This window comes from Lampetra planeri, chromosome 64, assembly GCF_965212315.1.
Source record: "Lampetra planeri chromosome 64, kcLamPlan1.2.h2, whole genome shotgun sequence".
In the NCBI taxonomy this organism is placed as follows: domain Eukaryota; kingdom Metazoa; phylum Chordata; class Hyperoartia; order Petromyzontiformes; family Petromyzontidae; genus Lampetra; species Lampetra planeri.
This window is the reverse complement of record NC_136170.1, coordinates 629,684-641,851: the sequence shown is the minus strand read 5'-3', so window position 1 is coordinate 641,851 and position 12,168 is coordinate 629,684. Positions and strand designations below refer to the sequence as shown.

The following is a 12,168-nucleotide window of genomic DNA, read 5'->3' as shown; positions in this document are numbered from 1 at the left end:
TTTACACGTGTGTTGACGACGATGACGACGAGCTATCATCACGTGTTGCCAGGCTCGCCTGTGAATAAATAGCCAATAGCTCAGTGGGCTCTGTACCCTGTAAAATAATTACGTAACAATACAATAGTTCTAGATTTCAAGCTTTCGTGACTGCAAGGATTCATACACTTAGGTTCTTTCGGTAAAGTCACGTAGGTAAAAAAAGAATAATAATAAAATAAAATAATAATAAATGAAAATAACTACATTAAATCACGACGTGTCGTAATTAAGTAAATTTTACTGGAGCAGTTACACCTGATGACGGAGGCTTGTGTTGCTTCCGACACGTCGTGATTTAATTGAGTTATTTTCATGTATTTTTATTTTATTACTTTATTTCATTATTATTTTTACCTACGCGACTTTACCAAAAGAACCTAAGAGTAACAATACAATCGTTTGCAGTTTAAAGTAGGTCACGGGCGATCGCCTCGACGCTTCGTCGGTGCAGGCCACGCGTCGCTTGAGCACGTGGCCTCTCTGTGACCGCCGCGCGAGGTCACGTGGCCACGGCGTCACAGCGCCACCTGCAGTTTTGTTCGTAAAAAAGAATCCCACAATGCGCGCGCTCGCAATTGTATAGCGAGCGACCGCCCGGGAACCCCGCGTGCGCTTTGGGGGGCAGGGGGGGCGGCGGCACACGGTGGGATTTGCCCCCGGACCCAGCACGCACCCCCACCCCTCCCCCGCCTCTGTGGATGGCCTCGATATCATCAACACCGCGCTCGCGTGGCGAGCAGTGGCGTGATTGACAGCGCACGCCTTTGCGTCCAGATGATTAACACTCCGTAATACACCACGCCGAAACACCATGGGGATACACCACGCCGAAACACCATGGGAATACACCATGGCAATACACCACGCCCATGCACCATGCCAATGCACCATGCCGATACACTCTTACATTACTACATCCACCCAGTGAACAGCCCGTAGCTGCTGCTGCTGACGAGTGAACGCGATCTCGCACGGTGCATTCTGCGTTGTTGCGAGCATCGCTGCGTTATGAAGACGACGACCTCCACCACCACCATCCCCACGTTGCCCCATTCGGCTGTACGGGGGGGATGGCAGAAGCGCCCAGCCAGTGCCGGATGAAGCAAGTGCGGAGCCTGTAGCATTTGTTATAAAGGGGCCCTAAATATTTAAAAAACGTTATAAATACATACATTTTTAACTTGCACAGTAAAGTAATTGTATTTTTGTCATTTGCTATAAGCAAGATAATACGACAAATCTCTAACCTTAAACACCCGGTCGTTCGTAATAGTCGAAGGCGGTATAGTACTATAGTAATAGAGCAAGTGCAGACTCATTGAACCGGAGTTGATAGCTTGAAAGCATTTAACGCGGGGCCCTTGAAAGTGCGGGGCCCGTAGCTACAACAACATATGCAACAGCTACTACATATGTAGCTACTACATATGTAGTAGCTACTTGTGCTACGAGGATAATTCGTACTGCACCCAGCTCACGCTCAACTTGACAGCACGCGGTGGGTTTAGAAAAGCCAACGTGGGGCTCATCATAGGTAGGGTGTAACACGTAGCAGCAGCAGTAGCAGCAGTAGCAGCAGGGGGGTTTCGCGACCTAATGTTGTGCACAATCAAAGTTGGCTTTGTTGTCGTTTGGGTGAGATCGCATAAATATAACAACCCACCAGCCAATTGGTCAGGATTTAGTCACTTAAATAAACAAAGTGCCAGTCTAGTTACTAGGTCAGCACTAACCGGCTGCGTGTTGGGAGAGAGAAACCCACCACAACATTTACAGTTTGCACTCAAAACACACAAGCGGTTAGTGCTGAACTCGAAAATCAGTGCCCACGTGGTGCTTACGAGACAACCTTCTCACTAATTGGCCGTGTCGGGTGGTGGTGGTGACGGGTTTAAGGGCACAACATTTACTATTTACGCGATGTAGCCCCAACAACAAAAACAACAACCCTGTTAGGTTCATAACGGGCTGTTTGGTTTGAAGGCGACGCAATGGTCTGAGCGAACGCGTGTCGTCAAGGCCCTCCGCCACCCGACGCAGACAGACACGTGGTGACGTTGTCGAGTGATTGACGCGATAATCGGTGACAGAATCACAGTCGCAATCTGAATGTATCCTGGAGGGATCCGATGACGCTATAAAGCTCTTGTGCACAGACGTGCAGTAGAATCGCACCGTTTAACACCTCGTAGGAGGAGGAGGAGGTTTTCGCCACCAAAATTATCCACAATCAACGTGTTTTTTTTTGTTGGTTTAGATCGCGTAAATATATAAATGTGTCGTTAAACCCGCCACCACCCGACACAGCCAACTAGTAAGGGGTTTGGCAAGTCAACAGAACGAGCCGACGAGTTACTAGTGCAGCACTAACCGCTTGTGTGTTGGAGAGTGAAACCCACACGACATTTACAATTCCAGTACTGTGACGTGTCGCTGGCCGATTACAACAACAACCACCACCAGCTTCGTCAGGCGATTGGTCACAACTATCCGGGCATAAACCCAGAGAGAGAGAGAAGGTGAGAGAGACACAGGGAGAGACACAGAGAAAGTGAGCGAGACACGGAGAGAGACACGGAGAGAGACACAGTGAGCGAGACACAGGGAGAGACACGGAGAGAGACAGAGCGAAACAAAGAGTGAGAGACACGGAGAGAGACACGAGAGAGACAGCGAGACACAGAGTGAGAGACAGAGAGAAACACAGAGAGCGAGACACAGGGAGAGACACGGAAAGAGACACGGAGAGAGACACGAGAGAGAGAGACACGGAGAGAGACGGAGAGCGAGACACAGGGAGAGACACGGTGAGAGACACGGAGAGATAAGTCGAGGCACGAGAGCGAGAGGGAGGCGATAGAGACAGAGAGATGGAGACGCATGGAGGCGTGAGGTCCATCACACGTCCGTCTCCACCACGACCTCCTCCTTCGCCTCCCACTCCAGGGATGAGTGCAAGCACCGCTCGCTCGCGCGCTCCTCCTCCTCATCCTCCTCGTCCTCGACCTCCTCCTCCTCGTCGCCCAGTGCCGCGTCTCCCATCTCGCGGAGTTTCAACGTCGACCCCTTCTCATCCTCCGTCTCCCGCTCCTTCGGCTCCTTCCTCGGCGACTCGGGCGTCTGGGGCGCGTCCGTGCCGGGCGTCAGGTCGCCGGGACTGATCGCCCCGCGAGACGGGCGGCAGCAGCAGCAGAAGGAGGAGGTGGAGGAGGTGGGGCAGGAGATGATCCCGGGGCCTCCTGCGGTGGCGACCGAGTCGTCGGCGTCGCTTGGCTCGAAGTCGTCGGCGCAGGCGCGAGTCGAGTCGCCTCCGCCGTCCATCTCGAGGTGGTAGAAGTTGTTGAAGTTGGAGACGATCACGGGCACGGGCAGCGCGATGGTGAGCACGCCGGCGATGGCGCACAGCGTGCCCACGATCTTCCCGCCCAGCGTGATGGGGTACATGTCGCCGTAGCCCACCGTGGTCATGGTGATGATGGACCACCAGAACGCGACGGGGATGCTCGTGAAGTTGGTGAGCGGCTCGTCCACCTCTGCGTAGTAGACGGCGCTCGAGAAGAGGACGACGCCAATGAAGAGGAAGAAGACGAGCAGGCCGAGCTCGCGCATCGACGCGTTCAGGGTCTGCCCGAGGATGCGCAGCCCCCTCGAGTGTCGCGACAGCTTGAAGATCCTGAAGACGCGCACGAGGCGAACGATTCGGAGGATGGCGAAGGACAGCGCCTGCTGCTGCGCGCTCTGCATGTCGGCGTCGGGCAGGCAGAGCATGGTGAGGAAGGGCACGATGGCGAGCACGTCGATGATGTTCATGAAGTTCTTGAAGAAGGCCGCCTTAACGGGGCACGCGCAGAAGCGCACCAGCAGCTCGAGGCAGAACCAGGCGATGCACGCCACCTCGACGGCGAACGCGCCTGCCGTGCCCCCCTCCTCCTCCTCGCCCCCCACCCCCTTCTCGTCGCCGCTCTTCCGCTCGCCGTGCGGCACCGTCTCGAGGCAGAAGACGACCACGGAGGCGAGCGTGGCGAGCACCGAGACGAGGGCGACGCCGCGCGCCCACACGGAGCTCTCGGGGTGCTCGAAGAGGAGCCAGGCGCGCCGCTGGAGGCGATTGCGCGGCAGCGGCGGCGGCCGGTCTGGGTCCTCCCGGGAACAGCGCTCCTCCTCGCAGAGACGGCCGCGCGCCTCGGCGCCCAGGTCGTAGAAGCGCACCTCCTCCACGAAGAGGCCGTGGGGCACCACGGAGGGCCGGTGGAGGCTGCCGCCCGACTGGAAGTAGAAGAGGATCGCGCCGAAGCTTTCGCGGTTGCGATCGAAGAAGTACTCGTCGCGCAGCGGGTCGAAGAAGCGCAGGAGGCGAGAGGCGTCGCCCAGCAGCGTGCGGGGGAAGCGCTCCAAGGTGCTGCGCCGCGTCTCGAACCTCAGCCCCGACACGTTGATGGACACGCGCTCGCTCCAAGCCGCCGCGGGCAGCTCCTGGCCCTGCTGCTGCTGATGGTGGTGGTGGTGGTGGTGTTGTTGTTGTTGTTGTTGGGGATACTGGTGGTGGTGGTGGTGGCTGGACAGGTCGTGCGTGGTGAAGAGCGTGTAGCTGCTGCTGCTGCTGCTGCTCTCCGTGGCGAGTTGTGGCGATGCGCAGTCGCGTCTCATGGCGAGCTCCGCGACGCTGGCGCTGGACATTTGCGGCCACTTACCCCTTCCTCTCTCTCTCTCTCGATGATGATGATGATGGTTTATTCTCTACCCCCTCTGCTCTCTTCAGGAAGCGCGCTGCTGCCACAGTGACCGAAACGTCGAAACTGTTCCATATCTAACGCACCAACACCACCACCACCAACCACCAACAACCACCACCACCAACCACCACCACCAACCACCACCACCAACAACCACCACCAACCACCAACAACCACCACCACGACCACCACCACGACCACGCCTGGATGTGACCGCGTAACGAGCAATCACAGATGTCTCTCTCTCTCCTCGATCGCCACCGACCACCCCGAATCGTCCGAACCGCCGACTCAACGCCTCCCCCACCCTCACCACCCCACACCACCCCACACCACCACACCCTCACCAGCCCACACCACCACCACCACACAGTTTCATCCGAGTCGTGTCCGCCTCATTAATTCGTGATGAGCTTCCATCGTGAAGCACTCAGCGGCGAATCTCCACCCCACCCACCCCCTCCTTATCCTCCTCCTCCTCCTCAAGCCGTGCTGCTGGTGCTGGTGGTGGTGGCGGGGCTCACGTTCCATTAATCTCCTGGCTTCTCTCGCGTCCCATTAGCGAAGCATCAATTGATCGGCGTCTAAAGAGGCGCACGATATACCGGCAGCAGCAGTAGCGGCAGCAGCAGCGGAAGCAGCAGCAGTAGCAGCGGTAGCAGCAGCAGTAGCAGTGGTAGCAGCAGTAGTAGTAGCAGCAGCAGCAGTGGTAGCAGCAGCAGTAGTAGCAGCGGTAGCAGCACGGTAGCAGCAGCAGCGGCAGCAGCGGTAGCAGCAGTAGCAGCAGTAGTAGTAGCAGCAGCGGTAGCAGCAGCAGTGGTAGCAGCAGTAGCAGCGGTAGCAGCAGTAGCAGCAGCAGTGGCGGCAGCAGCAGCAGTAGCAGCAGTAGCAGTGGTAGCAGCAGCAGTAGTAGCAGCAGCAGCAGTGGCAGCAGCAGTAGCAGCGGTAGCAGCAGTAGCAGCAGCAGTGGCGGCAGCAGCAGCAGTAGCAGCAGTAGCAGTGGTAGCAGCAGCAGTAGTAGCAGCAGCAGCAGTGGCAGCAGCAGCAGCGGTAGCAGCAGCAGTGGCGGCAGCAGCAGCAGCAGTAGCAGCAGTAGCAGTGGTAGCAGCAGCAGTGGCAGCAGCAGCAGCAGCAGTAGTAGCAGTGGTAGCAGCAGCAGTGGCAGCAGCAGCGGTAGCAGCAGCAGTGGCGGCAGCAGTAGCAGTGGCAGCAGTAGCAGTGGTAGCAGCAGCAGTAGTAGCAGCAGCAGCAGCAGCGGTAGCAGCGAGGGGTCACTGAGGCCGTGTCCAGCGAGGAGCTGGGCCGAAAGCAGCCGACCACAGCGATGGTTACGGCACCACCACGGATCCTACTTGAGTACTCGTATTGATACAAATAGTAATAATAGTAAACACAGCAATGAGTACACTACTATTACCACTACAATACTGCCAATACACATACATGGTTACACTACTACCACGACAATCATCATAATAATACACAATGGGTACACTAATATTACCACTATAATACTAACAATAAACACAGCAATGGTCACACTACTGCTACGGCTGCAATTATAACACAGTAACAATGACAGTGAGGGAGATTTTAACTACCTCGCCTGGTATACAGGAGGTCGTGGGTTCGATCCCGACCCTGACGCCTGCTGCTGCTGTATATTTGGAGTTTGCGTGTCTCTCTCTCTCATCATCATCATCACGGTGGCTAGGAGATGTTAACTACCTCGCCTGGTGTACAGGAGGTCGTGGATTCGATCCCGACCCTGACGCCTGCTGCTGCTGTATATTTGGAGTTTGCGTGTCTCTCTCTCTCATCATCATCATCACGGTGGCTAGGAGATGTTAACTACCTCGCCTGGTATACAGGAGGTCGTGGGTTCGATCCCGACCCTGACGCCTGCTGCTGCTGTATATTTGGAGTTTGCGTGTCTCTCTCTCTCATCATCATCATCACGGTGGCTAGGAGATGTTAACTACCTCGCCTGGTGTACAGGAGGTCGTGGGTTCGATCCCGACCCTGACGCCTGCTGCTGCTGTATATTTGGAGTTTGCGTGTCTCTCTCTCTCATCATCATCATCACGGTGGCTAGGAGATGTTAACTACCTCGCCTGGTGTACAGGAGGTCGTGGATTCGATCCCGACCCTGACGCCTGCTGCTGCTGTATATTTGGAGTTTGCATGCCTCTCTCCATGTTCACGTGGATTTTTCTCCGGGTCCTCTGGTTTTTCCCTCCACATTAAGAATCAACATCACACTCTAAGAGTAGTTGGCTGCTGCTATGAATCTCCACGTGGTGGTGGTGATAATGATGATCCACCACTTCGTTGAGGCTGTCATTTGTGATGGGCCGGTCGCTTCTGAAAAAACAGCTACACGGCTCAGTGGAGCCTCACCTGGGACAATAAAACAAGTTGATTGTTTGGTTTGACGATGTTGATGATGTTGATGTTGTTGTGGTTGAAGCTTGGAATGTCAAAGCGAGGAGGAGGAGGAGTGAAAGCCTGGAGGCGGTGATGCTCACCCCAGGGAATATTTGTGTATCGATAGGGCTGAATGATTAATCGATTTCAAATCGAAATCGCAATTTGAACCAATGCGATTAGCAAATAGCAAAGGCTGCGATTTTTGCGATTAGAAAAGTCCTAAAACTTTCTTATTGGAATTGTATTATTATAACTTTATTTAACTTAACAATTGTTCTATGTTTGATTGTTCTATTTCAATGAAAACATTTTAATAAATACACGTTGGAAGCAATTCATGTCTTTTAAGTGCTCATCCTTGCATCAGAATATTTAGAGCAATTGATATTTCATGGTATCACGTGGTAATGCTCCACCACATGTTTGAAATCTATTCCACAGTGAATATTGAACTGAAGCTTAACTTGAAAATGTTTAATCGCAAATCGCATTATCTGTCAGAAACATCGCCATGAGACATACCCCCCAAATCGTTGAGCCCTCGCCTCGAGCACAAGACATCTCGTCCCAGATGTCTTGTGACCCCCCCCACCTCTCCATTTAAATCTCTAAAACGAAATGTATATATTGTAAGACATTTTTATTTAAAACAGAAGGGAATATAAATTTTGATTTAAAGCTTTCGTGACTGCAGGGATTCATATTATTGGTTCTTTCCGTAAAGTCACGTAGAAGGGAAATAATAAAATAATAAAAATAGAAAACAATAAAATTCTCACGACGTTTCGACTGCAATACAAAACCGCCACTTTTTTAAAACTTTCCTTGCTGTGTTTTTCACACCTGATGATTATTGCTTGTGTTGCAGTCAAAACGTCGTGAGAATGTTATTGTTTAATATTTATTTTATTTTATTATTTCCCTTCTCCGTGACTTTACCGAAAGAACCAAGAATAAGAAGGGAATATGCAAAGTTAAAAAAACATTCGTTATGTGTGGGTGGGGGGGGTCTCAAGACATCTGGACCACCCTGTAATTCGGAATCTTTACGCTGCATAAACACGCGTGTTATTATTCTCATCTATGCAACACATGCAACTCCACAGGTGTTCTCTCTACCTCTCACACAGGTGATCTCTATACCTGCCACTCAGGTGATCTCTCTACCTGCCACTCAGGTGATCTCTCTACCTGTCACACAGGTGATCTCTCTACCTGCCACTCAGGTGATCTCTTTACCTCTCACACAGGTGATCTCTATACCTGCCACTCAGGTGATCTCTCTACCTGCCACTCAGGTGATCTCTCTACCTGTCACACAGGTGATCTCTCTACCTGCCACACAGGTGATCTCTCTACCTGTCACTCAGGTGATCTCTCTACCTGTCACTCAGGTGATCTCTCTACCTGCCACACAGGTGATCTCTCTACCTGCCACTCAGGTGATCTCTCTACCTGCCACACAGGTGATCTCTCTACCTGCCACACAGGTGATCTCTCTACCTGTCACTCAGGTGATCTCTCTACCTGTCACACAGGTGATCTCTCTACCTGTCACACAGGTGATCTCTCTACCTGCCACTCAGGTGATCTCTCTACCTGCCACACAGGTGATCTCTCTACCTGCCACACAGGTGATCTCTCTACCTGCCACTCAGGTGATCTCTCTACCTCTCACACAGGTGATCTCTCTACCTGTCACTCAGGTGATCTCTCTACCTGTCACACAGGTGATCTCTCTACCTGCCACTCAGGTGATCTCTCTACCTGTCACTCAGGTGATCTCTCTACCTGCCACACAGGTGATCTCTCTACCTGCCACACAGGTGATCTTTCTACCTGTCACTCAGGTGATCTCTCTACCTGCCACACAGGTGATCTTTCTACCTGTCACTCAGGTGAGACCTCTACTTGCCACACAGGTGATCTCTCTACCTGCCACACAGGTGATCTCTCTACCTGCCACTCAGGTGATCTCTCTACCTGTCACTCAGGTGATCTTTCTACCTGTCACACAGGTGATCTCTCTACCTGCCACACAGGTGATCTCTCTACCTGCCACTCAGGTGATCTCTCTACCTGTCACACAGGTGATCTCTCTACCTGCCACACAGGTGATCTTTCTACCTGCCACTCAGGTGATCTCTCTACCTGTCACACAGGTGATCTCTCTACCTGTCACACAGGTGATCTCTCTACCTGTCACACAGGTGATCTCTCTACCTGTCACACAGGTGATCTCTCTACCTGTCACACAGGTGATCTCTCTACCTGTCACACAGGTGATCTCTCTACCTGTCACACAGGTGATCTCTCTACCTGCCACTCAGGTGATCTCTCTACCTGTCACTCAGGTGATCTCTCTACCTGTCACACAGGTGATCTCTCTACCTGTCACACAGGTGATCTCTCTACCTGCCACTCAGGTGATCTCTCTACCTGCCACACAGGTGATCTCTCTACCTGCCACACAGGTGATCTCTCTACCTGCCACTCAGGTGATCTCTCTACCTCTCACACAGGTGATCTCTCTACCTGTCACTCAGGTGATCTCTCTACCTGTCACACAGGTGATCTCTCTACCTGCCACTCAGGTGATCTCTCTACCTGTCACTCAGGTGATCTCTCTACCTGCCACACAGGTGATCTCTCTACCTGCCACACAGGTGATCTTTCTACCTGTCACTCAGGTGATCTCTCTACCTGCCACACAGGTGATCTTTCTACCTGTCACTCAGGTGAGACCTCTACTTGCCACACAGGTGATCTCTCTACCTGCCACACAGGTGATCTCTCTACCTGCCACTCAGGTGATCTCTCTACCTGTCACTCAGGTGATCTTTCTACCTGTCACACAGGTGATCTCTCTACCTGCCACACAGGTGATCTCTCTACCTGCCACTCAGGTGATCTCTCTACCTGTCACACAGGTGATCTCTCTACCTGCCACACAGGTGATCTTTCTACCTGCCACTCAGGTGATCTCTCTACCTGTCACACAGGTGATCTCTCTACCTGTCACACAGGTGATCTCTCTACCTGTCACACAGGTGATCTCTCTACCTGTCACACAGGTGATCTCTCTACCTGTCACACAGGTGATCTCTCTACCTGTCACACAGGTGATCTCTCTACCTGTCACACAGGTGAGACCTCTACCTGTCACACAGGTGATCAGAACGCTGGTTTAAGTGCGCGTGACTTTTGCCAATGAGACACCGGATGTCGAAACCGGTGTGGAGTTGCGTGGTGTGGCTAATTGGAGGTGTAAAAATACTCGCGGTGTTATTGTTACTTCTTCACGTGGAGGGGCAGGGCGTGTTGGTTGTGCAGCGGTGACTCTGGCGTGCGAAGTTAAATATAAACCCACAGAACGAGACGGGGCTTATGAGCACTCTTATGCAAGAGGCCCATCCCAAGCCACACTTAAACTAAACTATTTTTATTGTGGCAGCTGTAAGGCTCCACTGAACTGCTATGTAGTAGCTCTCTCTTGCAGAAGCGAGCCGCCCATCGCAAATAAAAGCTCAACAGAGGTGCGCTCATCATCACCACCTGGACATTTACAGAAGCCACATTTATAGCAGGAGCCAAATACTCCCAGCGCGTGATGTTCATTCTCAAATGTGGAGGGGGGGGGGGGAACCCGGAGGACCCGGAGAAAAATCCAGGCGCCTACGGAGAGAGAGAGACACGCAAACTCCAAATATACAGCTGCAGGCGTCAGGGTCGGGATCAAACCCAAGACCTCCTGTATACCACGTGAGGTAGTCAACATCTCCTAGCCACCGTGATGATAGAGAGAGACACGCAAACTGCAAATATACAGCAGCAGGCGTCAGGGTCGGGATCGAACCTCCTGTACACCAGACGAGGTAGTTAACATCTCCTAGTCACCGTGATGATAGAGAGAGACACGCAAACTCCAAATATACATATATATAGGAGCCCTATATAGGAGCCCTATATAGGAGCCCTATATAGGAGCCCTATATAAGAGCCCTATGTAGAAGCCCTATGTAGAAGCCCTATGTAGGAGCCCTATATCGGAGCCCTATATAGGAGCCTAGGCTATATAGGAGCCCTATATAGGAGCCCTATATAGGAGCACTTTATATGAGCCCTATATAGGAGCCTAGGCTATATAGGAGCCCTATATAGAAGCCTAGGCTATATAGAAGCCCTATATAGGAGCCCTATATAGGAGCCTATGATATATAGGAGCCCTATATAGGAGCCCTATATAGGAGCCTATCATATATAGGAGCCCTATATAGGTGCCCTATATCGGAGCCCTATATATGAGCCTAGACTATATAAGAGCCCTATGTAGGAGCCTAGGCTATATAGGAGCCCTATATAGGAGCCCTATATCGGAGCCCTACATAAGAGCCTATGATATATAGGAGCCCTATATAGGAGCCCTATATCGGAGCCCTATATAGGAGCCCTATATCGGAGCCCTATATCGGAGCCCTATATCGGAGCCCTATATCGGAGCCCTATATAGGAGCCCTATATCGGAGCCCTATATAGGAGCCCTATATAGGAGCCCTATATCGAAGCCTTATATAAGAGCCTAGGCTATATAGGAGCCCTATATAGAAGCCTAGGATATAGAGGAGCCCTATATAGAAGCCTAGGATATCGAGGAGCTTGGCCTTTATAGGCGTATTCTATCGAGGAGCCGAGGCGCTTTATGAGGCATTTATAGGAGCCTCGGCTATAGAGTAGCTTTATAGACCTATTGCTATAGGGCAGGGGTGGGGGACGTCCGGCCCGCGGGCCGTATAGGGCCCGCGGGCCGTGTAGGGCCCCGCGAAATCATTTGGTGTGGCCCTGCCAAGGCCACCGCAGGCGGAACTCGAAATTCAACAAATCTCGGAGCAAACCTGGAAAAGCAGTTGCGAGAAGCAGCAACATCGTCAACACCAGCTAACATCACACACGCCTCACCAAAGAG

General features: G+C 52.4%; 1 protein-coding gene across 1 annotated transcript; it reads right to left on the bottom strand.

The window, feature by feature from the left end:
* Positions 1–1,626: 1,626 nt before the first annotated feature.
* LOC144737016 (potassium voltage-gated channel subfamily A member 7-like) lies at positions 1,627–4,719 on the bottom strand. The gene has a single exon (XM_078619669.1). The coding sequence runs from the start codon at positions 4,717–4,719 to the stop codon at positions 2,941–2,943; it is 1,779 nt and encodes a 592-aa protein (XP_078475795.1). The 3' UTR covers positions 1,627–2,940.
* Positions 4,720–12,168: the final 7,449 nt, after the last annotated feature.

Bases quoted from the DNA above. Each gene is read 5' to 3' on its own strand.
- LOC144737016 (XM_078619669.1), bottom strand. From the start codon at position 4,719: ATGTCCAGCGCCAGCGTCGCGGAGCTCGCCATGAGACGCGACTGCGCA.